Source organism: Corapipo altera, unplaced genomic scaffold (assembly GCF_003945725.1).
Source record: "Corapipo altera isolate COAL_440 unplaced genomic scaffold, ASM394572v1 169, whole genome shotgun sequence".
Classification (NCBI taxonomy): domain Eukaryota; kingdom Metazoa; phylum Chordata; class Aves; order Passeriformes; family Pipridae; genus Corapipo; species Corapipo altera.
The window spans coordinates 2603170-2629864 of record NW_020884946.1 but is presented as its reverse complement, the minus strand read 5'-3'; the positions used below and the strand labels follow the sequence as shown (position 1 = coordinate 2629864).

The following is a 26695-nucleotide window of genomic DNA, read 5'->3' as shown; positions in this document are numbered from 1 at the left end:
GCTTCCTGTAGGCAGCGGGATGAGCGCAGACAAAGCTGGGTGGGGACTCGCCGCTCGGGGCTGCTGCTGACCACCCTCCTCCTCCTCCGGCCGCATCCCTCCGGCCCTCCCTCCTCCATCCATCCCTCCCTCCATCCATCCCTCCATCCCTCACAAACGTCCGTCCATCCATCCCTCCATCCCTTCGTCCGTCCGTCCGTCCCGCCGCCGCCGCCCGCCCCGCGGGGCACCACCGCCCGTCTCCAGGTACCGCCGGGCACACGGGGGGAGCCGGGGCTGGGGGCACTGGAAGCACTGGGAGCACTGGGAAGGCTGGCACTGGCCGCACTGGCGCACGGTGGGGCTGGGCAGGGCGGTCCCCACCCCCGCCACTCGCTGTCACTGACCCCCGCGGGGACCGAACCGCTCCCAAATCAGCAGAAAATTCCCCCAAATCCCGCAGGATGCCAATCCCCGCATCCCCCCAACCCCGCGGGGACCCCACACTCTCAGGGGGCCACGGGAGACGCGGGGGTCCCACCCCGCCGGGGGCTGGGAGCCGGGAAGGTGCCTTGTACGGGGAGTTCAGTCTCCCAACAAAGGTTGGATTTAGAGGGTTTGATCCTCCTTAATCAACTGATTTGCCATTACAGGGAAGGCTTTTTCTGTGGATGAATGAGACGTAGTGTTCTTTCTTTCCCTATTTTTTTTTAATCATGGGAAGGAACGGGGAGACTTTCCCAATCCCAAATCCCTGCAGCAGCCTCAGCTGGGATGGATCTGCCCCAGCCTGGCTTGGAGGGGTTGGGGGGGGCGATGTCCATGCAGGTGGCGGGGCATCCATCCTGCCATCCCCACGGCAGGATGCCCACCATTTCTATCAAAATCCTAATTTTTCCCAGCAGTGGTTTGAGGGGCGAGTGCTTTCGGTGAAGGAACCCCGGGAAAATCACTGGGAAGATGTGCTCAGGGAAACCTGGTCCAGGGCTTGCTTTCCCCAGTGGGAGGGGAATCCAGCAAAAAAAATGGCAAGAGGGGAGATCTGGGTTAGGTATCAGGGGAAGATTCTTCCCTGTGAGGGTGAGGCCCTGGCACAGGTTGCCCAGAGAAGCTGTGGCTGCCCCTGGATCCCTGGAAGTGTTCAAAGCCAGTTTGGATGAGGTTTGGAGCAACCTGGGCTAGTGGAAGGTGTCCCTGCCCATGGCAGGGTGGGGTGGAATGAGATGATATTTAAGGTCCCTTCCTGCCCAAACCATTCTGTGATTCCATGATTCTTGCCTCCTTGGTGGAGAATGATTTATATTTAAGGCAAACCTGGATGCACAGCGATACCCCTCCCATTAATCAATTGCTAATGAGTTACTAATGAACTTAAGGCACGGTACCCAAAGGGCAGTGGCTCGGAGCAGGAACGATCTGCCACTGCTGTCCCTGCTGCCGCAGGTTCTCTGTGTTCTTTCTTTCCCTGTTTCCCTCTGGCCTCACCAGCAATCCCGTGCTCCCTGGCCACGAGTGGGAAAAGGGGCAGGGACCGTGTGGATGTGGATGGCAGCAGCACATCCCCTGGCAGCAGACTGGAGCCAGGCACTGAGGATTTTTCCTTATAACTGGATTTCCCTGAATGCAACTGGAGCATGCGATTTTAATCCTCTTTCCTACCATATGGCCGCTGGCTGGATTGAAATATGACTCAATTAATTATTGCCAGGAAAGCCCCGGGGCGAAGCCTTTCTCCAGGAGGAGGTTTGGAGGTGCTCCCGGGGTTATAATGGGGCTTTTCTCACCCTGTGCCGTGGGATAGAGGGGCACGTGGCTCAGCCCCATCCTGCCCCAGCTTCCTTGACACTGGTTTTGGGGCTTTTTTTGGCATTTTCAGCCTTGCAGGAGGAAGCAGAGATGCTGCTTGATGGTGTTCACGCAACGTGCTGCTGGCTGTGACATGAGTTTGGCAGTCTCAGCATCACCTGGATAACACCTGGAGTCAGCCTTGTCCCCAAAACGGGGTATTCCCAGTTTGGGAGGACCTGTGGGTCCCCTCCCCATTAACATGGTGCCTCCACATGCCCGTCGTCTCTCCCAAATTCCCTGGGAGCTGCCAGCTTTGTTCCCAGTGGATAATATACCAGCATTAAGGATCTCATGGTGTTTTCTCCAGGCTCCTTGCAGTCGTGAGCTGGTGGTGGCCTCTGGGGCACATTTTGGATCTGGGGAGATGATAACCAGGGCATAGGGATTATCAAGGCCAGGAGCAGGCAATCCTGATGGGATTCCCATGGATAGATGGCTGCGAGCAGGTGACAGAGCTCTATTATTATTATTATTATTATTGTTGTTATTATTATTATTATTATTAATCCCCAAACCATCCTGCTCCTTTGCCACCCAGTGCCAACGTGGCAGCAGGAGGAAAATGCAATAAAAGGGCGACTTTGCCGGGGTGGGCAGTGCCATCCCACGTGGCAGCCCCGCAGATGCTCCCACTGGGATTCCAAAGCTTTGGCCTGGGAACGGTGGTGGCCGAGGCACCGCTTCTCCTCCTGAAACCCAGTGAGTCACCAAAGGAGGACAGCCAGGCACCGGCACAGGCTGTTACCATAGTAATTAGGGCTGGAGAGATGGTGCTGGAGCCCCACAGACCTGCCTGTGTCCCCAAAAAGTGCTGCCCAGGGGTGTCCGTGCCGCTCCATCCCACGAATCGGTGCCGGGATGCTCCAGGCTGGCACGCCCGTGACACGTGTGGTGCCACCGGGGACCACGGGGCTGCACCTCCTGCTCCCTCCTGCTGGACTGACCCACTTTGGGTTGGGAATAAGGGGTTCACTGCAGGAAAAGCACCATTTTCGGCACGAGTTGCATCAGTTCTCAGAGGGGCTTCTCCAAGCGTTTCATTCCTGCACCCGGAGCAGGATGCGGGAGCGGGGTATGTCCATGTGCCAGCTCAGAAACAGGAGGAATGAGCAAAAGGATTAGGGTGGGTTTTCAGTTTTTCCTGCTTTTCAGGCTCTTTTCTCTCTGTTTCTCCCTCTCTGGTTTCTCTCTCAGCCCCTTTTTGGGGTCACAGCAGCTGTTGGGAGGAGGGATGGGGGGAAAGGCAGCAGGATATGGTACCCCATGATGCAGGACAGGATGTGGGATGCATCCTGGTCCGCTTACCAGGAAATTTTTACACTTGCCCTTGCTCAGTTTTATTCCCAGCGCGGCCTCAGCCCTTCCTCACGTGCATTTTTACTCCTCCGTGCCGCATGCATGGTGCAAATTCCCCCAAAACCCGACCCTCTAAAGCAGGTGTTGCACCTCCAAAATCCTGGGGAGAACAGCAAGGGGAGGCTCCTGGTTCTGCTGCTCTTGGGGAAGCTGCGTGATGGCGGCGGAGAACACGGGCTGTCATTCCCAGCTCTCCGCACACGCTTGGCACGAGACGTTTGGCACTCGCCCCGTGGAAAAGCAGGTCTGAGCTGGGGAGAAGGACGGGCTCCAGCTGCCAGGAGGACACGGATTTGGCTCCATGGGGAAGGTGGGCTTGCTCCAAAACCCATCTGAAGTGTCTGGGATGGTGTCTGTCGAGCGCGGACTTTGGGTCAGGCCAGTGATTAATTAATGGTGTCTTTGATTAAGATGTGCAAGTGAAATCGCCGGCGCTTGGTGGGCTGGGAGGCAGCGGGAGCTGGATGTTGGATCAGAGGACCACAGGATCACAGGATGGCTTGGGTTGGAAGGGACCTGAAGGACCATCTGGGATGAGTGAGGATGCAGCCGTGCTGAGGCTGAAGTCTAAAATCACTCATCTCCTGCATTTCGTGTCGCAATGATGGACTTCAAACACCAAACCAAATTTTTCACAGGCACAGTGGGAAAAAACCCCTCTGAAATGGCATCATACCAAGCCTTAAAAAATCAGCAACTTGCAATTAGAGACATCCTCCATAATTCCTGGGAAGCAGCTGTGCCAGAACCTGCTTATCCTACCAAACACCATTAGTTTTCACCTTATCTCGTCCTTCCCTTGCTTTTCACACAGCAGTTTTCTTCCCCTCTAGTCCATTGTCATCATAATTCGGGTTAATTAGTTTATCCCAGGGAAGGTCCAGGTGTTGCTGGATTGTGGTTGGAGGGTCCTGGCACCACAGGGAGGTTTCTGGTGGTGAGAGATGCTTTCCTCCAGCATCCACAGGCCCGCTGAGCTGCAGGTTGGTTATTTCAGGGATGTGGCTGTGCCCCCCAAAGTGCTGTTCCTGGCACAGCCGGGCACCCTGGAGCCATGGATAAGCTCCTTTGGCTGAGTTGGTGTCTCGGTTTAACAGGTTTATCATCCCGCCCTCACTTGCTCTCCCGAGAGCTTCGGGAAGGAAAGTTGGCTCTGTTCATCCTGTGATGATCCCTACAAGTGGCTCTCCTGGCTGGAAGGGTCCTGGCTGGGCAGCTGGGTTAGTGAGAGGGAATGACTTAGGTGGGAAGGAGCAGCCTTGCCCGAGCCTTGGGACCCTGACCATCAGTGCTCCTTCCTGGACCTCATGAAATCTGTCCAAAGGGAAAAAAGTCCCTGGTAGAGCATGGGATATTCCCACTGCAAAGTCCTCTGCATTGCTGGTTTTACCCCACACCGGGCTGCTCGGCATCCTTCCTCCTTCTGCCTGCAGCATCCTCCGACCAGGGCGGATAAATCGCAGATCCAAAGCCTGGCTGCTGCCTTCTGGAGCTGCCTGTGCCCATCCCTGCAGGGAAAGCTGCCTGATCCCATCCCTGCAGGCAGAGCTGCCTGTGCCCATCCCCAGGGAAAGAGCTGCCTTTGCCCATCCTCATAGAAAGAGCTGCCTGTGCCCATCCCTGCAGGCAGAGCTGCCCGTGTCCATCCCTGGAGGCAGAGCTGCCTATTCAGATCCCTGCAGGCAGAGCTGCCCGTGCCCATCCCCATAGAAAGAGCTGCCTATTCAGATCCCTGCAGGCAGAGCTGCCTGTGCCCATCCCCATGGGCAGAGCTGCCTGTGCCCATCCCCATGGGAAGAGCCTCCAGCTGCAGTGGGGACCGCGGGGACGTCGGTGCCGTGGGGACATCGGTGCCCTGTGCCACTGCCGGTGTCTCTGCACAGGGACACAGACCTAATGATGGCAGGTGCCCAGAGTGAGTCAGTGCTGAGAACCCTCCTCCTCCTCCTGCTCCACCTGCCTGTGCTGGAGCCCTGGTTTTTCCATGGCTGGCACCTCGAGGAAGACTGGCACTGCTGGGGTGGGTTCGTGCTCGAATTACAGTCGGGTCGTTTCAGGGCTCTCGTGTCAGTCGTGCTGTGTCAGGAAACCTGTGCTCCTCCACGACAGCTCCCGTGGCTGGATCCATGCACAGTGAATGCCAGCGTTGCTCCAGCCTCAGGCTAAGAATCATGGAATTGTTTAGCTTGGAAAAGCCCTCTAAGATCATCGAGTCCAACCATTCCTCCAGCACTGTCAAGCCCACCATTAACCCACATCCCAAAGTGCCACATCCACAGGGCTTTTAAATCCCTCCAGGAATGGTGCCTCCACCTGTTCCAGTGCCAGTCCTCTTTTAATAATTTCTGTTCTTGGTCTATTTGCCCTGCAGCCAGGGAAAAGCAGCCATCGTGGTGGGACCCACGTGCCTCCCCCAGGACAGGCAGAGTGTCCCTGTGCATTCGACAGCGCCCGCAGGGATGTGGAGTAGGATGGGAGTGGTGTTTTCTCTCTTGCCTGCTCCCATCTGAGCTGTGTCCCAGAGGAGAGACCGGGAGCTGAAGGTGGATGAAGTGCAGGAGCACTGAATCTGTTGCAGCATCCACCTGGGATGGCACAGGGAGCGCTGCCAGGTGTCCAAGAGTCACAGCTTGAGGCATGATCCCCTTAAGGAGAATGCTGAAGGAATGCTGAAGGAATGCTAAAAGGATCCTCTAGGCTTTGGTTGTCTTAAAATCTTCCGTGTAGCCTTGAATTCCTTCGGATTGAGCACAGTGTGAGCAACCACGTGTTTGGAGAAGTTGTGCTTTTGGGGTCATTTTGGGTAAGAAAGCACCAGCTGTCAGCAGATGTGAGATGCTCGGTGTTGATTTGATTCCTTTTTGGATCCGGTGTCTTTGGCTTTCCTTTGGAGCAGGTGCAAGGAAGGGAGGGACACGGGATGAAGAAGCTGTAGGGAGTCAGGAGTGCCAGAAACGTGTCTCCACAAATCTCCCAGGACAGTGCCAGAGTGTCACTGCCTGGAACATTTGTCATCATTAAGGCTTTGTTATGTTTGCAGCCGTGATGGCCACTTTGGGGTAGAGCTGGATTGAGGAGCACCCATGGGATGAGCTTTGGGCTCTGGGGTTGTCCCTCTCCTTCCTGACAGCATTTGGTGGGTTTACATTTTGCTGAGGGCTGAACCCAAACCAAAGGATTTGTTCCTCTTCACACAGGACTTGGGAGAAACAGGCAAGTGTTGGTCTGAGTCTCCTGAGGGCAGGAGAGATTCCCAGTGCCCAGAGCTAGTCCAGAGGAGGCCACGGAGATGCTCCAAGGGCTGGAGCCCCTCTGCTCTGGAGCCAGGCTGGGAGAGCTGGGGGGTTCTCCTGGAGAAGAGAAGGCTCCAGGGAGACCTGAGAGACCCTTTCAGGACCTAAAGGGGCTCCAAGAGAGCTGGAGAGGGACCTGGAACAAGGGTTGGAGTGACAGGAAGAAGGGAAATAGCTTCCCACTGTCAGAGGGCAGGGTTAGATGGATATGGGGAAGCTGTGCCTTCTTAGGGACTTCCCGCCCCCTCACTGGGTCTGCAGCAGTTTGGGGTCCTTAACTGGGGGGTCATCAGCCATCCACAACCTATCTGATCCTCTTCCAATCAGTCCTCAGGACTGTGCTTCTGGAGCAGCTCTGATCCTGCCCAAGCAAAGATTTCTCACCTTGGGAAAGTGCTGAACGTTGACCAGGTCTGATGGATTCCATGGATTTGTGTAGGACCCTGGGAAGAGACAACAACCTGGTGACTCTGCTATGGGGCCAGGGCTCCGGTGTGACCCTGGGGCAGCTTTGGGTTTTCCGAAGGTCTTTAGGCTCAGTTTTTGGAGTCCTGCCGACCCGATTGGGCCTCATCCCTTGGATTTTTAAAGTCGTGGAGCCGTGGCGGTGTTTGTGCGGCGCTGGCAGGGCCGGGACCATCAAAATACGTTGCATTATTTATCAGCTGATTTAATATAATTGCTGCTCAGCCTCACATCCTCGCTTCGGGGGGGCTTGGATCCGCCTCCGGTGCTTCCCTCGCTCCCCATCTAATGCCTGCAGGGGGGACCCCCCCTCCTGCCTCCTCTCCGTGAATAAAAACAGGGAATAAAGGGAATAAAAAGATTATTTTAATGCAGCAACCCAGGCTTATGGAGAGGTATAAGCAGCAAATAAGGGAGGCACTGATTATTATTTTTTTAAACCTAAATCTAAGCCCTGTATAAGTGTTTCTGTTAAATGATGGAAAAGTTAGGCTGGCTGTGAATCCATGCTCCTGCTCCATCCTACCTGGAATTGAAAGCCCCCAAAGAGCAGCTGCCTCCATGGATTTTGTAGCTTATACTGGGAAAAATACAGAAACCCCCTGAAACTGAGGTTTTCCAGCACCAGGTAGGCAGGGAAAGGCTCTTGGAAAAGCAGTTTGTGGAGCATTGGGGTGAAATCCCGGTAGTTCCAGCTCTTTTGGCAGGAGGATTAAATCTGTGGGAGTGGACATGGAGGGGGATAAATAAAGCACGTGGGGCCATGGCATGGCTGGATTGATCCCCGGCACATAAGGTTCGATGCACGGGAAGGGAGGGAATTCAGCACGTCTTGCGCTGCTTAATCCGGGCTTTGCCGAGTTTCTTTGGCTTTAAAATTTTTTAACCTTTCTTCTTTTTTTTAATTTTTTTTTTTTTTTTGCAATGGAAGTATAAAACCATTGCCCAGGCTGGCGGCTTCTCCTCCCGCCTGCGTAACGTCGGTGTGTGCTGAGCGTGTGTCATTCCAGATACAGCCGGAACGGTGGGAAAAGCAGGGCCGTTGACTCAGCAGGAAGCGTGGCAGGGATGCTCTGCCCGTGTTCTGAGGGGAAAACTGTCTGGTTCAGGGATTCTGGGCTCCGTGGGAAAAGTAGGATGTTGTGTGTGGAGGTTTGTAAGCGGTGAGAGGGGGTGAGGACGGAGACGGGCTGGGGAATAACGTGGGAAAGGCTCCGAGGGCGCGGCTCGGGAGGGAAAAGCGGATTTTGCTGTTTTGCAGGAGCATTGTTGTCAGGAATGATGTTGGTGGGTCAGGGCTGGAGCAAAGGGAAGCTGCTGAGCACGGGGCCGTGGTGCTGCTGCCTCTCGATGCCGCTCTGTGTCCCTGTCCCAATTCTGCCACGCTGGCCGTGCCCTCCTCTCCTCATTCCATGGGGAAGGACCCAGGTGTACTCGCTGCCTCCGTAACCAGGGCCTACTTTAGACAGAAATGCATTAGGTTACAGGGAAAAAAAGAGGCAGCAGCAGGGCACAGGAGTGAAATTTAATTGGGATAATATGGGTCAGCAGCAGCAACAACCTATTTCTGCCCAGCCAGCCCAGCTAACCCGGTTTGCAGCGCTGCCAGGGCTCTTCATCCCTGCCCGCATTCCTGCCTGTGTCCCTGCCCTGATCCATGCCCGTATCCCTGCCTGCATCCCTGTCTGGATCCCTGCTCACATCCCTTCATGCATCTCTGCCTCCATCCCTGCCTTGATCCCTGCCTGCATCCCTGCCTGCATCCCTATCTGTATCCGGGCTCACATCCCTTCCTGGATCCCCACCTGCATCCCTATCTGAATCCCTGCCTGCATCCCTGTCTGTATCCCTGCTCGCATTTCTGTCTGGATCCCTGCCCACATTCCTGCCTGTACCTCTGTCAGTATCGCTGTTCACATCCCTGCCCACATCCCTGCCTGTACCTCTATCAGTATCACTGTTCACATCCCTGCCCACATCCCTGCCTGTACCTCTCTCAGTATCACTGTTCACATCCCTGCCCGCATCCCTGCCCAGATCTCTGCCCACATCCCTGCCTGCATCAGTGCCTGCATCCCTGCCTGTATCCCTGCCCACACCCGTGTATGCATCCCTGCCTGCATTCCTGCCCAGATCCCTGTGCACATCCCTACCCATGTCCCTGACTGCATCCTTGCCCAGATCCCTGTCCTCATCCCTGTCCTCATCCTTGCCCGTATCCCTTCCTCATCCCCGCCTGTATCCCTGCTTGCCTCCTTGCCTCTATTCTTTCCTTTGCCAGGCCATGAAATGTCAGAGCCAGCACAAGCCACGATAAATCACTTTACAAAAGTGATTTATGATTTTTAATTTATGATTTTGATTTTTTTTTCCCCCTTCCTTTTTTTCTCTCTTTTTATTTTCTGGTTTGTTTTTTTTCTTTGTTTAATCATTTTTCTCTCTTTTTTCTCCCCTCTTTTTTCCCCTCTTTTTTTTTTCACCTCTTTTTTTTTTTCCCCTCAGAAACCTGCTAAAACCACCCCCATTCCGTGCCAATCCTCCACCTGCACTTTGGGATGTGGCCACGAGCAGATGCTTCACTCATTTCACGGGTGTCTCAGAGATGCCGTCGCGCAACAGCTTTGTGGTGAAACCCTCGCAGGATAACGGGGTTTTACCTCATAATCCACACCTAAACCACAACAAATCCCAAAAAATCATCACAAAACTCCCATCTCCATGTGGTGCAGCCACTATCTGAGTACTGGCCCTAAAGGCACCAGCTCTGGGTGCCGTGAAAAACCTGGAAAAGAAATAGAATCCCTGAGCGGTTTGGGTTGCAGGAGACCTTGAAATCATTCAGTCCAACAGCAGGGACACCTCTCACTAGACCAGGTTGCTCCAAGACCTGTCCAGCCTGGCCTTGAACATTTCCAGGGATGGGGATAAAGAGGGAAAATCAATAGACCAGGTTGCTCCAAGATCCATCCAGCCTGGCCTTGAACACTTCCAGGGATGGGGATAAAGAGGGAAAAATCAATAGACTGAATTGCTCAAAGCCTGTCCAACCTGGGCTCGGGCACTTCCAGGGGATAAAGAAGGAAAATCAATCAATGAATCGATCAATAAATAAGGAAAAAAAAAAAACAACTCTCAGCCTTGCTGCTTCCAGGACAGGGATGGGAAGAGAAATACCAGGCAGTGGCAGCACTGGGAATTCTCTCTATGATCTCCAATGGGCTGTGACCTGTTTGCTGTATTTGAAGCTTGAAATAGAGCCTTATGAGTAATGTGGTTCAGGTGCTTATCACCAATTAATTAATTCTTTTGTATGGTGGTTACCTAATTAAAGCAGTCTCAGGTAATTCCTGGGGGGGGGGGAGCTGAAACTAATGGGGTTGTTTCTTCGCTGATGTAACTTGTTGGGTGATTCCCAGAGGCTGGGAAGGGTTATTGGGCTCCGTGTGAGTGTTACTTAAAATAAAATTCTAATAAAGGTTTGATCGGGGTGAAATCATCGGAGGATGATTTCTCATCGCAAGGATTTCTGCAGCCCAAGGCTTCTCCTGTTGCGGGAGCTCTTTGGGAGAAAAAGTGAGGATTTCACCAAAAAAAAAAAAGAGCCATTTTGGGTTTGTTTTAGCTGAAAATTGCTTGGCAGGAGGATGAGCCCATAATCAGCCACCAACTAATGCAAAATGCACATGCTCCTTCCTATTTTCTACAGTCATGGGGAGGATGCCCCCTAAAAAAGTAGGATCTTTAAGCCAAATCAGGGCAACTCAATGTCTTGCCCCAGTTCCTCTGGGGTGGCTGCTGATGGGCAGGGCTTGGTAAGTCAAGGGATCATTTAGGTTGGAGAAGATCTCTAAGATCATCAAATCCAACCGTTCCCCAGCACAGCCATGGACATGAATTTAGGGTGACTTTGCCTGAGGCTCAGGGTGGGTTTGGCTCTTCAGGAGCTGAGATGACACAGCCAAGTACCCAAATCCTCTTGGAAATGTGATGGTGGGTGAAATGTCTCCACCTTTCAGTGCTCCCTTCATCTTCCCTTCTCTTTCAATCCTCATTTCCCATCTTCCCCTGAAGATCTTTATCTCGACCCTGGTAAATTCTTAAGGGCAGGATGTTCAAAGCTGAAACTCAAGACTGGATCCGTTAATTAGTGTGAAATAATAGCTCTTGGCTGCTTCCCTTAATTAAGGGTCAGGAGTTCAGAGCTGGATGGATAAGGAGGAAATTCTTGGCTGTGAGGGTGGTGAGGCCCTGGCACAGGTTGCCCAGAGAAGCTGTGGCTGCCCCTGGATCCCTGGAAGTGTCCAAGGCCAGGCTGGATGGGGCTTGGAGCAACCTGGGATAATGGGAGGTGTCCCTGCCCGTGGAAGTGGTTGGAATGAGATGGACTTTAAGGTCCCTTCCAACCCAAACAAGTTTGTGCTTCTGTGATCTGTGTGCTGGAGACACTTTACTCTACCCATAGGTTTTGGGGAATTCCTGAACCTGTGTGTTCTCCTCTCCTCTGCTCCCGTGTGCTGAAGGAGCCTTCAGCCTCCTGTTGGTCTCTGGGTGTTGCCCGACATTTTATTAAATTTAAAAATAACAACCCAAAACCAAAACCAGCCCAACCCTTAAAACATTTTCCTTTTCAGTGAAGTGCAGCAGTGGTGGGGCTGAGCCCTGGGGAAACCACAGGGTTGGAGCCAGTGCCTAAAGCCCCTGGAAGGCTGTGCCAGGGGTGGCGTGACAGGATGTGCCCTTATCTGTCCCCTCTGGTGTCACCAGAACGTGACAGCCCAGGCTTCTTTCCTTCTGTGTCACAGCATAAGGAGAGAGCAGCCTTCTCTAGCTTAGGACATCTTTATTTCTCAATATCTGGGCATCCCTGAATTCCCCAGTATTTGGGCATCCTTATTCCTCAGAATTTGGGCATCCTTATTTCCCTGTATATGGACATCTTTATTCTTCAGTATCTGGGCATCCTTATTTCCCTCTCTATGGGCATCTTTATTCCTCAGTATTTGGGCATCTCTGGATTCCCCAGTATTTGGGCAGCCTTATTCCTCAGAATCTGGCCATCCTTATTCTATGGTATTTGGGGATCCTTATTCCCCAATATTCATGCATCTTTATTCCCTGATATTTGGATATCCTTACTGCTCAGTATTTGGGCATCCTTATTCTGTGGTATTTGGGCATTCTTATTTCCCAGTATTTGAATATCCTTATTCCTCAGTTTTAGGGCATCCTTATTCCTGGGTATTTGGACATCCTTATTATATGGCATTTGGACATTCTTATTCCTCTGTATCTCGGCATCCTTATGATCCAGTATTTGGAAATCCTTATTTTATGTTACTTGGGCATCCTATTCCTCAGGATTTGGGCATCCTTATTCCCCAGTATCTGGCCAAGCTCAGGACACCCATCCTCCCAGATCTGTGCACCACTGGGGTTGTCCCTTGTGCACAAACATTTCCCAGGGTTTTCCCCTAGAAATGGTTTTCCCTGGAGTCCCTGGGGCAGACTGGGAGGATTGCTTGTCTTTTGATGCATTCTGTGGTGGCATTCCCATGGTTCTAGATCCTTGTGCCAACCCTGGAGGAGGTCGGTGCTCCTTCCCCGTGGTACCCAGATGGAGAGAGCCAATATCTTGGATGAATGGTGGCTGGAGGGACCAGAGCAGATATCCCAGGCTGTGCCAACTGGCAGTTGATCCTTCATCTGAATAACCTTTAGAAAAACCTTTAAAAAACCCTAAAAAACAAAAAAAGGAAGTGGAGGGTGGTTCCTGTTTGCTTCGGTTTGAGCCGTTACGGAGCCTGTGAGAAAACAAAAAGCTGAGATTCTCAATTTCACGTGATGCCCACAGAGCAGTGACTTCTCCAGGCAAAAGGGCCAGCCCTGCCAGCCCAGGAATGTGAGGCTGGAGCCTCCTGACTCCATCTGGGCTGCAGGCGTGGTTGGCTCCAGCACACGAGGTGGGTGGAGGGGACATCCTGAGCCAGGCTTTCTGCAAAGCCAGCTCCGGCCCTGAGCTCTCCATTTAATGCCCCAGCAAAACTAGGGAAGAGAAGAATCTTTCCTGCAGCTCCCTCTTGCTCTATGTGCTTTGCATTGCCTTGGTAATTCCCATCCCTGGAAGTGTTCAAGCCCAGGTTGGATGGGGCTTGGAGCAACCTGATCTAGTGGAAGGTGTCCCTCCCCGTGGCAGGAGGATGGAATGAGATGGGCTTTGAGGTCCTTTCCAACCCAAATCAGTCTGGTATTGAATGATTTGGGCCAAAATGGGCACCCATCCCACCTCATCCCCGTTTGGCAGGAAGGATCAGATGTTGGTGTGATAACGGAGCTGTTCCCATGGAAACAGTCCCATTTTCCACTCAGTTGTCTTTTAATTTATTTATTTATTTACCAGCACGTCTCTGACCTGCAAGCTGCTCTGTAGTGATTTATACACCGTACTGAACATCAGGGATAAAAAATGGCTGTTGGAAAAGGGAATCAAATCCCCGGGGATGGGGGCTGGGAGCTGTGCCTGTAACCACCACTCAGGATTAAGGTTCTTTGCCCCAGCAAAGCAGAGTGATGGGAGCCCACGGGCACAAATCGAGCTCATAACATTTTCTTCCCTTAAGGAAATAACGAAACACATGGAATTTGGGCGTGTTAAGGCTCCTTTCCCACCTAGGTCGGTAACTGCTGTGGGGATCCATGCGACTACCCCATCTCCCACCCCCCTGGAAACGTGGCTCTGCTATTTTCTTTTTAGCCTGTACTATTTTTATGCTTTTCTGGATATATTTAGCAATTATTTTTTCAGCTGAGCCGCCTATTTTTAGCTTGTGGCTTTTAGGAAAAGCAACAAGATGCCTGGCAGAGCCAGGCAGCCCCTCACGAGGGATTCCCACGCTCCAGCCGGCCGGTGACCGGCAGCGCCGGCTCCGGGGAGGAGATGGCACCTCCATATGCTCAGTTATTCCTCCTGGATGCTGTGTCATGGCTGGTTTGGGGGAGGAAAAGGCAGCTTTTGGGGAGGAAAAGGCAGTTTTTGGGAGAGCCTGCTTGCCTCAAGGGGGGGGATGCAGTGAGCTGGGATGGGTTCAGCTGCTGGGAAGCACAGGCAGCGGGAGAAATCCGAGCATGAATGAGAGCTCGGATAAACCCCTCCGTTACAATATGCAGCTTGGCACCTTTTCTGGACCAAAAAAAAAAAACATTTCTGGAACAAAAAAACCCTCCTCTGGACCACAAAAGTCCTGGGTGCTGCCCTGCCTGGTAGGAACAAGCCTGATCCCTTCTCTCCCCAAATCCTGGCTGCCCCAATGGGATTGCTTCTAACTGGGTGAAAAACAGTGGTGCATCAGGGATGGAAAATATGACTTTTTCTTGTAATCAAGGAGCAAGGAAGCTGCTGCTTTCACCCTGAAAAGGGGCCGTTCTGGGTGGTGGGTGATGCTGCTTTTGGTCTCTGTGGTGAGGGAACAGCGAGGTTTCGCTCTGGCAGCACTTTCTGTTTCATTCCTGCTTTTCCTTTCGGTTCAGCTGGGAGGTGTGGTGGGAGAGAGCTGAGAAAACACTCACTGGGAGATGAAAAAAGTCTGGAGACTTGAATCATAGAATTGTTTAGGTTAGAAAAGGATCAACGAGTCCAACCGTTCCCCCAGCGCTGCCAAGGCCACCACTGACCCACGTCCCCAGGTGCCACATCCACACGGCTTTTAAATCCCTCCAGGAATGGTGAATCCACCACTGCCCTGGGCAGCCTATTCCAGTGCCTGTTCCTGCCTATTCCAATTCCAACTGAGAGACAGGAGAGGGTGTTTTCCACAGGTTTAAAACTGCAGAGGATCACAGATGAGTGGGTAAACACTTCAGAGCCTGGGAGACACAGGAGGTGTCTTGTGACATCCATGAAATCTCACTTGATGTCCTTTCGCACCTTCAGGAATGTAAGGAAATGCTTTCCAAGGATGCTGGTGTCCTCTTTAGGGTAATTGCACTAATTAATCACCCTTAAAATAATAGAATCATGGAATGGTTTGAGCTGGAAGGGACCTTAAAGCTCATCTCATTCCAACCCCCTGCCATGGGCAGGGACACCTTCCACTATCCCAGGTTGCTCCAAGCCTATTCTAACCTGGCCTTCAGCACTTCCAGAGGGGGGGGAAGTGCCATTTTTTTAAACATTTGTGAGAATTCTGATCTCCACCCACATGCAAGTTGGATAAGCCCCAAGTGAACAGGGGGGTAAACTGCTAGGGGGGAGGTTGGGCTCAGATTTCCTGGGTTTGGAGCTGGAGCTGGAGATGGAGCTGGTACAAGGCACCCGGATTCCAGGATCCTCTCTTCCCAATCCCTTGCTCCGCAGCCTTTCAGCACAGCTCCTCTGCGCAGAGCAGGCGGCAGCTTGTGCTGACGAGGAGCTGGCAAACGAAGCCTAATTACTGTTTCAAGCAGGGTTGGCAGCTCTGGGATGCCAGAGCCCCACAGGAGCCCAGTTTGGGAGGGAGGAGTGGGATGGCAGCTCAGCAGGAGGGCTCGGCGTCAAGAAATGCTCCTTTCGCAGCGGCTTTTTTGGGCTTTACGTGGCAATTTCTGTGGAAATGCATCCAGAAATCGAGGTAGATGGGATTAACTTACTGGGATTGAGGAGAACTAGTTCTTCCTTGGTCCAAAGCAATGTTGGCTTTAAGCTCAGAGCACATTAAATCCCAATCCCATCCCATCAAGCAGCAACTCACTGCTCCACATCCACATTTGTTGCTCCACATCCACATTTGTTGCTCCACATCAGAGGTAAAAGCTGAAGATTTTGGCAAAGCTGGGTGGAGCAGACCAAGAGCTGACACAGGTGTAAATGCTGCATCAGTGCCCTGGGATCAGGAGTTTCCCTTGCTGTTTTCCCAACTAAATCCCAGTTTTTGGTGCCTGTTTTGCCTGGGTGCTGCAGGTAAAAGAAGATGTTATTCAAATATGTCAGTGGCTCTTCATTCAACAGACAACAAAAAATTAGATTTTTTTTGCAGCTTAGGTACCAACTAGTAAAAATTAGCAGCAAAACATCCAAATCCAGGCATTTGTTGCAAGTGTTTTTTGTGGAATCATGGAATCACAGAATAGTTTGGGTTGGAAGGGACCTTAAAGACCATCTAATTACACTCCCCTGCCACGGGCATGGACACCTTCCACTATTCCAGGTGGCTCCAAGCCCCTACCAGCCTGGCCTTGGACACTTCCAGGGATCCAGGGGCAGCCACAGCTTCTCTGGGCAACCTGTGCCAGGGCCTCTCCACCCTCACAGGGAAGAGATTTAATCCAAGCCAAGCTGCTGGAGCATCCCCCTCTCCTTCAAACCCCCAGTGCCTTCTTACCACTGATTGCAGCCAACCCAACTACACCTTGGAAAGTAGGTAAATCCTCAAGCTGGAGGAAAAATGCCAACCATAAAGCTAAAAATCACCCTGCTTCCCAGTATTTCCTGATATCCCCATTGTCACTGGCTGATCTCACACCCTCTGCTGCTGTGCTAAACCTTGCCTGCAATGAAAAGAGTTTTATGGTGCTCACAAGGGAATACAGATAGTGTGCTTTTTCCCTCTCTTAATGGCACATGTGCCTGGATAATGGGATTCGTGCCTTGCAGCCCACAGGTTAATGAGTCCTTACTCATTATTTTCATGCTAATGATGTTTAACGTGTCCAGTACATGGATATTGTCTCTTTTGGGCTCTGCCACAGTAATAACAACTCAGGATCTTGGCAGGTTGTTTTGATACTTGTCTGTTGTGCAGAGGGGTCATGGGTTATTTAGTACATGTGGAAGGGGTTGAATTCATTTAAAGGGATGCAAAAGAGCTGGAGAGGGATTTTGGACAAGGGCTGGGAGGGACAGGACAAGAGGGAATGGTTTCCCACTGCCAGAGGGCAGGGTTAGATGGGATATTGGAAAGGAATTCCTGGCTGTGAGGGTGGGGAGGCCCTGGCACAGGTTGCCCAGAGAAGCTGTGGCTGCCCCTGGATCCCTGGAAGTGGCCAAGGCCAGGTTGGACAGGGCTTGGAGCAACCTGGGCTAGTGAAAGGTGTCCCTGCCCATGGCAGGGGCATGGAATGAGATGGTCTTTAATCTCCCTTCCCATCCAAACCGCCCTGTGATTCTATGATAAATCCAACCCAAACAAAAGGACAGGGAGGTTTGGGTTTACTCCTGGTGGCTCCACACCCTCCCTTGGGTACAGTGGGGTGTCCTCACTTCGGGATTAAAAACCCTGCTTTTGTGGCTGCCCTGTTTGAGCAGCTTTGCTGCCACTCGAGAACTGCTGGGCTGTTGTGAGGTTGTTTTTTGGTGCAGGATATTCACGAGCTCACTCTGAAGTGTCACCTGCCATGTTTTTGTTATTCAGGCAGAAGGAAACGCACAGAGTGGAAATGCTCTGAAACCATCACTGGCCCCAAAATGGTTTTAGTTTCTAGCTGAAGCATCTGCAGAGGGGCAGAGCGTGGCTGGGGTTTGTGGTGGCCCCTGGGAGGGTCCTACAAGGTGGCTGAGCTGTCCCTGAGTTCCCAACGTCATCTCAGCAGCCCTGGGACATCCCAGCTCACAGGGATGTCCCTTCCTCTGTCTTGGTCTTCTGTAGCTTTGTTTTTGGGGCTATTTTCCACACTTAAGTGCCCCCAGGGATGGATGTAGTAAGAGAAGGGAGGTTTTCCTTGCAGGAGGGTGGCAGCGAGGCTGGATATATATAATTTTTTTAAGATCGGGGCTGTAGCAGCTGTACAGATGCTCCCAGCAGTCCTCCCTGCTCCCATGCTTCTTCCATGACCTTAAACATGGAGTGGCTGAAGTTGCTGAAGTGACTCCCTGCCATTGAAGCAGCAACAGGTCCTCTGTATGAGAGGACACAACATAGAATTGTTTAGGTTGAAAAATCCTTCTAAGATCACAGAGTCCAACAATTCCCCCAGCACTGCCAAGCCCACCACTAATCCCTGTCCCCAGGTGCCACTTCCAGGGATGATAATTCCACCAGACTAACATTTGCTGCATTAGAAAAGCCCCTGTGGCATCCAAACCACAGGACAGCATCTTGGTTGGTGGTGTCCTCGCCCCACCAGCCCAGTGCCAGCTGCCGTGCCAGAACCGTGGCACACCGCCATCCACTCCATGGCTTTGCAGAGGGAGAACTGGAAGGAAAAGCAGGAGAGCTGTACCGTTGTGCCCTGCTGCTCAAACTCCTCTCCAGCCAAAAAACAAACAAACAAACAAACAACAAACAACACACCAAAAAAAAAAAAAAGGCGGGAGAGATGAGATAAACCAGCGCGGAAACAGCGTACGGGCTCGAGATAAACCCCCAGCGAAGGCACGGAGCTTTGCCCGGGCAGAGCAGATCCAGCCGGGAGCTCGGGCTGTTGGGAGCTGGGGGATTTTGGCAGCATTCCCCGGGGGGATGCTCCTTCCGTCCTGCCACGCGCTCTGTGCACCAGACGGTTAAATCCATCCCCTCTCCCCGAGCATCCTCCGTCCTGCGAGCTGGGGAGCAGCCACGAGCCTTGGCTGCCAGCAGCCCTCGGATGCTCGCCCACTGACTTGAAACCTCTTCCTGTGCCGAAAACCTCGCTGAATGCAAACAAATGATGCCGCTGGGGGCCGTGCTCGCACGGCACGGGGCGGGGGGGGGCACACGGAAGGAAAGCCACAGCCTCTGTGCCAGGCACGGAGCTCGGCGTCTGCGGGACCGCCGGGGCTCCTGGCGCCGTAAATATGGAGCTGAGTGGCATCACTGCCACCTAACCCGGCTCCTTTCGATTCCATATTCTCTTCGCTTGAAGGTGGTGAGCGGCCAAGAGGAGCAGATCTTCCCCTAGAGGCACAGATCAGCGGAGAGACCGGCTTCTGGTAAAAAATAACCTCCTGGGGGTCCTCAACGGGCACAGGGGGCTGGGGAGGGGTCTCATCCTCAAACCCCGGCACGACTCACTCTCTGAGCACAGGCACCAGCGCCAGGTTGATTTTTTTCTCTAAGTCTCAGGATAAGCTTTGTCCAAACACCCTTATAATGGGCTTGAGCTGGACGTGCCCTCAGCTTTTCCTTAAAACATCACGATTCCCTTATTTTAGGGCTGTGCCATCCTTGTCCCACCCACTCGGGGGTCTCCCTGAGCCCTGCTGTTGCGGGACATCCCAAAAAACCCCAACATTTTGGAGCTGGCAGTGAGCCCCAGGCAGGCAGGAGCACAGCTGTGCCTCTGCTGGAAAATACTTGCTGCTTGTAAAAGCGTGGGCTGCCGGGGGAGTGGGATGCTGGAACTCTGGCCGGAGCTCACTGCTGTTAGAAGGTGATGGAAAAACATCCGTGATAGAGCCGGCAGGGACTTAATGAGCGTCCCCCCGCCTGCCTGGGGTGGAAGTCTCGAGAAACAGGAAACTCCAGCATCCTGTTTAGCATCTCAGTGTTCAAATTGGCAGCAGGAACAAAGCGAGGGAGGCCAAGGGACACCGGACTCACGCTGGGCACCGGCACGGGCTGGATGATGTGCAGGGAATGAGCCTGGCGAGGCACTTTGGGCTGCCGGGGGGGAGCCTGTTCTCTGACTTCCTTGTTGCTGTCACAGCCTTTCATGGAACAGCAAATGCCAAAGGACAGCTCAGCTGGGCTCCAGATGGTCCCAGTGGCCCCAAAGCTTGGCTCTGGGGACCGTGGGGAGGGCACAGAAGAGGGCTACTGGCAGCGGGTCACTGCAGCTCCCTGCCCGGCGTCTGCATCCCCCTTCCTCACACCCTCATTCCGATGGCTCTAACGCTCCCCATATGCAACCCCAGCACATAGTTTGGGGAATTTCAGGGCCCAAAGGTTGATCCACGTGTGTTCATGCCCACAGCCCCCCCGGGGAGCGTGCCTGGCCTGCCCATGGCTAGCAACAACACCGCCAGCATAGCGCAAGCACGGAAGCTGGTGGAGCAGCTGAAGATGGAAGCCAACATCGACAGGATAAAGGTAGGGAGGCTCAGGAGCTGGCTGGGGGATGCTCTGAGGCGGTGGCTGCTGCTGAGCAGCTGCCCAAAGCACGTGGTGGGAGCTGGGAGGTAGTGCTGGGTGGTGTTTATGGCGGGTGCTCTTCCAAGTGATCCCGATGGCCGTGGCTGAAGGCAGGGAGGCAGGGAGGTGCTCGCCCACGGAATTATAGAATCACAGACTGGTTTGGGTTGGAAGGGACATTAAAGCCCATCTCATTCCAACCCCATGCCATGGGCAGGGACACCTTCAACTAGACCAGGTTGCTCCAAGCCCCATCCAGCACTCCCAGGGATGGAAGGCAGCTGGAAGCATCACCTGGAGCCCTGCTGGGTGGGTGGGAAGGACTGACTGTTCCCAAGGCATCTCACCTCCTTGGGAAGAGGTTAAATCTAGGGAGAGAAGTGCTGCAGTGGTGGCTGCTGGCTGCGGGCACGTCTGGATGCCAGCAACACCTCACCTTTTGGGGTGTGGCTGAGCTCCAGTGGCTTGGGAGCTGCTGCCATGTCCAGAATAAATAATGAGGTTGGTGGCTGAGTGCAGCAAATGTTGCTGTAGCAGCCGTGGATGTCCCTGCTGAGGGTTTTGGGGGAGAGCCAGAAGGGATGCAGGGATGCTAGAGTCAGACCTTGCTATGGTCAGGTTGGGTGAAAGATGGGAATGGGTGAAGGATGTGAAGGGTGTGAATGGATAAAGGATGTGAAGGATGCTTTTGGGATCATGTGCTGACAGATGAGCTTAGAACCCAGAGATGAAGGACCAGCCCCACCAAGGATGTGCTGTCAGGTCATTGGTCAGGTTCTTGTCGAGGGTCTGATGTTTCCTGCCCAACCCTGCTGGCAGGATCTTTTTCCAGGTGGGATTTTGCCAGCACAGCCTGTCCCTAACACAGGGCTCCTTCCATTGCAGGTGTCCAAAGCAGCAGCAGACCTGATGGCGTACTGCGAAGCCCACGCCAAGGAGGACCCTCTATTGACCCCCGTCCCGGCCTCAGAAAACCCCTTTAGAGAGAAGAAGTTCTTCTGTGTGATCCTGTAAACCCTTGAGGAGCCTGACGGGCACTCAGGCCACCCTGAACACTGATGTAGAGTTTTTAGGAATGGGGACGACCTGCTAGTCCGCAGAATTTAAACAAAAATAAGTAAAATACACAGCCTGGAAGCTACAGAGATGTGCATGTTTTAAAGAACCTGGCCACCTTTTGGGGGAATAAGATGATCTGCATTGTGAGGCAAAAGATCTGAAGTCTGTAGAGTTGCCTAGAAAGAGAGAAAAAAAAAAATATGTAAAGAATAAATATGTGTCACTTTTCTGCTCACAAAATCGTTTGATTGTTCCATATTCAAAGCACCAGAGCTGTGCTGAGCAAAGTAACTGCTAGGGATGTGTGTAACCTTCTTGGAATGATATTGTTGGTTTCTTTCCAAACTAATATTTTTTATTTAAGTTGTCAGATATATAGCAGCAGGTTAGGTGACTTATGATGTTACTCGGTGTTTGGTCTTGTGCTTTTTAATTTCTGGTGGTAGCACAGCAGGGGGGTTGAGTGGCCCCACGGGGGGTCTGGGGGGGACACCGGCAGCTCCTGCCTGTCCCCCACGTGCTGGCAGCTCCGTGTTCCTGGCAAACCCCACTTTTTTACCATTTTGTATATGGTTAGCTTTGATTCTGCAGGTAAAAGTGATTCATGTGTCGTGGTTGGTGCTTCATACTCCTGTGACGACGTTCTTTGGTGGTAGTGCATGAGAGTTTGTGTCCGTTCATCCGCTCCAGACTTTTCTTTTCTATAATTTGTCTGGTGGAAGGAGCTGTAGGGAGGAGACTGAGGCGATACTGAAAGCAGAGAGAACTCCTGTGATGCCTTAGACGTGCCTGAAATACCTCCTGCGATAGGGCAGGTGCCAGAACCCGGGTGAAGGGGCTCAGGGTGGCCCCTGCCCCAGGCGTTGTGGGGTAGCTAAAAATCTGAAAGTCAAAGTCAACCACTCCTTTCCGGGTCTTTCCTTTCTCCTACACCTCTGTGCCTCTGCCCTCCTCGCTTGGTCCTGCTCTTTGGCTTCCCGGTAGTACCTCCTTCCCTTGGGGCTGGTCTGGAATGCTGCTTTGTGGTGGGATGCTGCTCTGTGGTGGGATGCTGCTGCGTGGTGGGATGCTGATCCACCCTGGGGTGTTGCTTCGTGGTGGAATGATGCTTCATGGTGGAATGCTGCCCCGTGGTGGGATGCTGCCCCACCGTGGAATGCTGCCCCACCATGGGATGCTGCCCCATGGAGGGATGCTGCTTCGTGGTGGGATGGCACCCCACCATGGGATGCTGCCCCACCATGGAATGCTGCCCCATGGAGGGATGCTGCCCCATGGCGGGATGCTGCTTTTTGGTGGGATGCTTCTGCCCCTTTCCCACACCCACCGAATCCCATTCCCGCCTCACCACGTTGGGAAGGGGCAGGGGAGCAGCTTGGGGAGCTGTGGGCCCACCCCTTCACGGAGGTGCCTGATACCCTGTTTACACACAGCCTGAGCTCCCTGGCAGGCTGGGGAATTATTCCCAGCTCTGGTTCATCCATTCTCGGGGGACACACGCCACCTTTTTGGGCTCTGCCTCGGGTTCACGCTTCCAAGGATGTGTCTTGTCTCTCCTTTCCGCTGCTAAACACCTCCCAGCTTCCCCTGCTCTTCTACACTCCTGGGAAACTTTGGGAATCATAACTTTGGGAATAACTAGGTGGGTGTCTCATGGGGACTTGGGGGATCTGTGGTGACCTTACTAAACTAGTTCTGAACCAGGTATCAGCTTAATCCCTGTGGATTCCAGAGGGCATTAGTCTTTAGGTACCTTTTGGTGACTCTTTCTAGCCCGTAACAAGTGCTTTTTGGTTTTTCTACCTTTTCATACTCTTTTTCTAGTCTTCTATGGAGAAGACCAGTTGTTCTTACACTGGACTCAAAACCTTTGGCATCTGGGAATGTTTATATGCCACGAGTAGCATAGATGGTCCCGGCCCTCCCACGGTGGCTTTTGGCCCCCCCTAACCCTCCAGTTTTGATCTTTTTACTACAGCTTGTGTAGCTTTAGGATGAAGGATGGATGAAGCCGTTTGCTCTGCAGCTGGTTTCACTCTTGGTGTTACCAAGACATGTAAATACCCCATCCTGGGTTTTTGTCTTTTCTTTTTAACGCTGATTTACCGTCACAGAGAGTGAAGCGCAGCCGGCCTGACCCGGGGCTCCCACCCCCAACCCTTCTCAAACACTGTCATAAAGTGGTTTGTAATAATTTTTTTAATGACTTGCGTATTTTACAACTTGAATTCTTAATAACTGAACGGTGAAATAAACCTGCATGAAGAATATGGGGAGCGGGGGGGGGGGGGGGGGAATTTTGAATTAACCCAAAATACTCATTGAAGGTGTTTTATGTTGCTGGGCTTTATTTTATGTTGGTAGAGGTGTTGACATTGGTGTGCTGCCAGGTATTTCACCCCAGTATTTATATTTACACAGATATGCCTTTGTTAGCCAAGTAGAGATCGCCTGCCAAGATCATTTTCCCCCCTCAACAAAAATACCAGCCATCCCTCCATCCCGATGCTGTATTTCCAGCGTGGTATCAAATGACATTCAACCCCCAGGCTTTTAAAGAAAAATATATCTGGAGTACTGGAAAAGGACTTTTTTTTTTGTCTGCCAAGGTTGCTGGTGGCGGGGGAAATCCATTCCTTGGGTGCCAACCTGCCACTGCCAGGTTTTTGGGGAAGGGGTGGTTGGGAGAGGAAGCCGGGGCGGGGAGGTCGGCGTCGTGGTGTAGCGCATCCCCCATCCCACGTGGTCTGTGTACTCGTTGGAAATAAACTTTTGGATTTGTTTCAAGCCTTTGGAGATGATTCTTTGTGTGTGTCGACCCCTGGGGAGGTGGGTTCCCATCCTGGCTGGGGCTGGATCCTGTTTCCATTGGGTTTGGAGGGGGGTGTCTCCCTGACAGGAGTTTTGGTGCCTGTCTGTGAGGGAAAATGAAGCCTCTTGGGGTTTCAGCCCCTTCCCAGACACAGTTTTCTGTTCCCAGAGGATGAGCCAGCTCAGGGAAGAACAGGCTCCTTCAGGGTGGGACATTGCTCCTTCCTCAGAAACTGAGAGCTACCTAAAATTTCTAACTTTGTTGTCCATCCCTTCTCCCCTCTCTTTCCTTTTTCTCCCATCCCTGGCAGTCAGTACAGGCTTTCCCCAGTAATTTGGACAAGGGCATGGAGTGACAGGACAAGGGGGAATGGCTTCACACCAACAGTGGGCAGGGTGAGATGGGATATTGGGGAGAAATTCTTCCCTGTGGGAGTGATGAGGCCCTGGCACAGGTTGCCCACAGAAGCTGTGGCTGCCCCAAACCCGGAAGTGTTCCAGGCCAGGTTGGACGGGGCTTGGAACAACCTGGGATAGTGGAAGGTGTCCTTGCCCATGGCAGGGGGTTGGAACTGGAAGATCTTTAAGGTCCCTTCCAACCCAAACCATTCCAGGATTCTACGATCCCATAATTCTTACTTGTTCCACTGCCAAAACACCTCCTGATCACAGAATCGAAGAGACTCTGCTCCTACCAAATTTACCACACCCTGCACTTCCACTCCTGTTTCACAGGACTCTCATGAGCAGATGATTTCCCAGCAAAGCAGCCAGACCCAGTTTGAGGCTGCTTGGCCTCAGCCCATCCCTGGGGCCCGGGAACAAGGTGGCAGGATGGGTTTTGCAATGAAACCCACCAGCACTGAGCCCAGCACGGATTCCAGTTTTCCATGCACATTCCAAACATGTCAGCGAGCAGCAAGATGTTGCCCAACCCCGAGATGCTGGAAGTGTCCCCCCTCTCTCCTGCGCTGTCAGGGCTCAACTCTCAGCCTCTCATCCTTCTCTGTGTCCATCAGAACAGCTTGAAAGGGAAATGGTGTCACTGTGAAGGAACAAGCCAACTGTCTCCTGCTTGCTGTGCCAAGCCAGGCAGCTCAGCTGCTTCACACCTCGCTGGCTCCCCTCCATCTCCAATGCTCGCCCCGTTCCATCCTCACTCCGGAGCAGCAGCATCTGCTGAGCTGGAGGAGGTGTGGAGCATCCAGGGAGAGCGTGGGCGGGATGCTGCTGCCTGCACTCCTCACTGCTGCCCATCCCCACACCGGCATCAGGCCCTGGGCGGGTCCCTAATGAGAATAAACCCATTTGCACTAATTGCATTCATTAGCTCTGCAGCGTGGAGTGGGGAGAGGAGAAGCACTGCAGCTGCTGGGCATGGATTTGCCCTGGGTGTTGCTGCAGGAAGGGTTGGACCCACCAGGGAAGGGGATGATCCCCAAATCCAGGGCGAAATGGGATGAGGTAGGAAGGGGAAGGGCTGTTCAAAGGGTGATGAAGGCAGGAGAGGCAGAGGAAGGGTGGAGAGCAGAGGTTTCACTGCATCTATCCCTGGTCCTCCTTGCTGGGGTGGACAGTGTGTGACACTGGTGTGGCTGAGGGCACCCTGGGGACAGGCCCAAGCTCCTTTTATCCACGCTGGAGTCTTTGTGCCTTTACTGTCACTAACATGTCACCTCTTACACATGTGTTGGTGACACGCTGAAGCCCTCGTGGGCTCCAGGTGTGAGGTCAGAGAGGGACCTTCCATCAGGAACTGCAGTGACAGGACAAGGAGTAATGGGTTCAAACTGAAAGAGGGGAAATTTAGGTGGGATTTATGGAATTCTTCCCTGTGAGGGTGGGGAGGCCCTGGCACAGGTTGCCCAGAGAAGCTGTGGCCACCCCATCCCTAGAAGTGTTCCAGACCAGGTTGGATGGGGCTTGGAGCGTGGGAGGTGTCCCTGCCCATGGCAAGGGGTGGAATGAGATGGGCTTTAAGGTCTCTATCAACCCAAACCACTCCGGGATTCCATGATTCCATGAAAGCTGAAGGGGGAAGCGATGACAGGGAGCCCCTGCCCTCCTTAAACCGCTCCAGGAACAAGCTGGAGGAGATACAGCGGATGAAAGAGGAATGATGCTAAAGGGAAAGGGAGGCAGAAGCCCCCCCACGTTCCCCCAGGGCTTGGGAGTTCCATGGAAGGGGGTTGGCTCATCCCTGTGCCACCCTGCCATCGCGGCACCGCGGCCGGGGGCTGCCAGCTGGAGCGCTGGGAAGGGCTGGCACAGAGGGAAATGTCAGGATGAATCCTGCATTGGCTCATCACACCGTCAGCACCACGTCTGCAAAGTGCCACCCCAGCCTGGAAGAGGGGGGGGAGGACGGGGGTGGGCTCACTCCAAACCAGAGCTCATCACCTTCTCCAGGGAAAAGCACCCAAAAGCCCCCCTTAAACTGGCATCCTTCCCCTGCCGGCTCCCCAGTGCTGCCCAGTGGTGCCCAGTACAGCTCACTGCTCCCCAGTGCTGCCCAGTACAGCTCACTGCTCCCCAGTGCTGCCCAGGGCTCCATAGTGCTGCCCAGTGGTGCCCAGTACAGCTCACTGCTCCCCAGTGCTCCTCAGTACAGCTCCGTGCTTCCCAGTTCTTCCCAGTACAGCTCACTGCTCCCCAGTGTTGCCCAGTAAAACGCACAGCTCCTCCCCAGTGCACTGGTACAGCACAATGCTCCCAGTGCTGCCCAGTACAGCTCCCCAGTACAGCACACTGCTCCCCAGTGCTCCCAGTACAGTTTCCTAGCACTCCCAGTACAGTTCCCCAGCACGCCCAGTACAGTTCCCCAGCACTCCCAGTACAGCTCCCCAGCACTCCCAGTACAGCTCC

General features: G+C 53.2%; 1 protein-coding gene across 2 annotated transcripts; it reads left to right on the top strand.

Annotated features, from left to right (window-relative positions):
- Positions 1-23806, top strand: GNG2 (G protein subunit gamma 2). 2 transcript variants are annotated; one of them, XM_027662588.1, is made up of 4 exons: positions 1-246; positions 18753-18819; positions 19803-19918; positions 20846-23806. In XM_027662588.1, exons 3-4 carry the CDS (start codon positions 19832-19834, stop codon positions 20972-20974), a joined length of 216 nt encoding a protein of 71 aa, XP_027518389.1. In that variant the 5' UTR covers positions 1-246; positions 18753-18819; positions 19803-19831; the 3' UTR covers positions 20975-23806. The 2 variants fall into 2 exon arrangements, with proteins under 2 accessions (XP_027518389.1, XP_027518390.1); XM_027662589.1 differs by lacking the exon at positions 1-246 and having other exon boundaries at positions 18751-18819.
- Positions 23807-26695: the final 2889 nt, after the last annotated feature.

Coding starts and splice junctions, on each gene's coding strand:
- GNG2 (XM_027662588.1), top strand. CDS start 19,832: ATGGCTAGCAACAACACCGCCAGCATAGCGCAAGCACGGAAGCTGGTG. Junction 19,919..20,845: donor CCAACATCGACAGGATAAAG/GTAGGGAGGCTC, acceptor CTTCCATTGCAG/GTGTCCAAAGCAGCAGCAGA.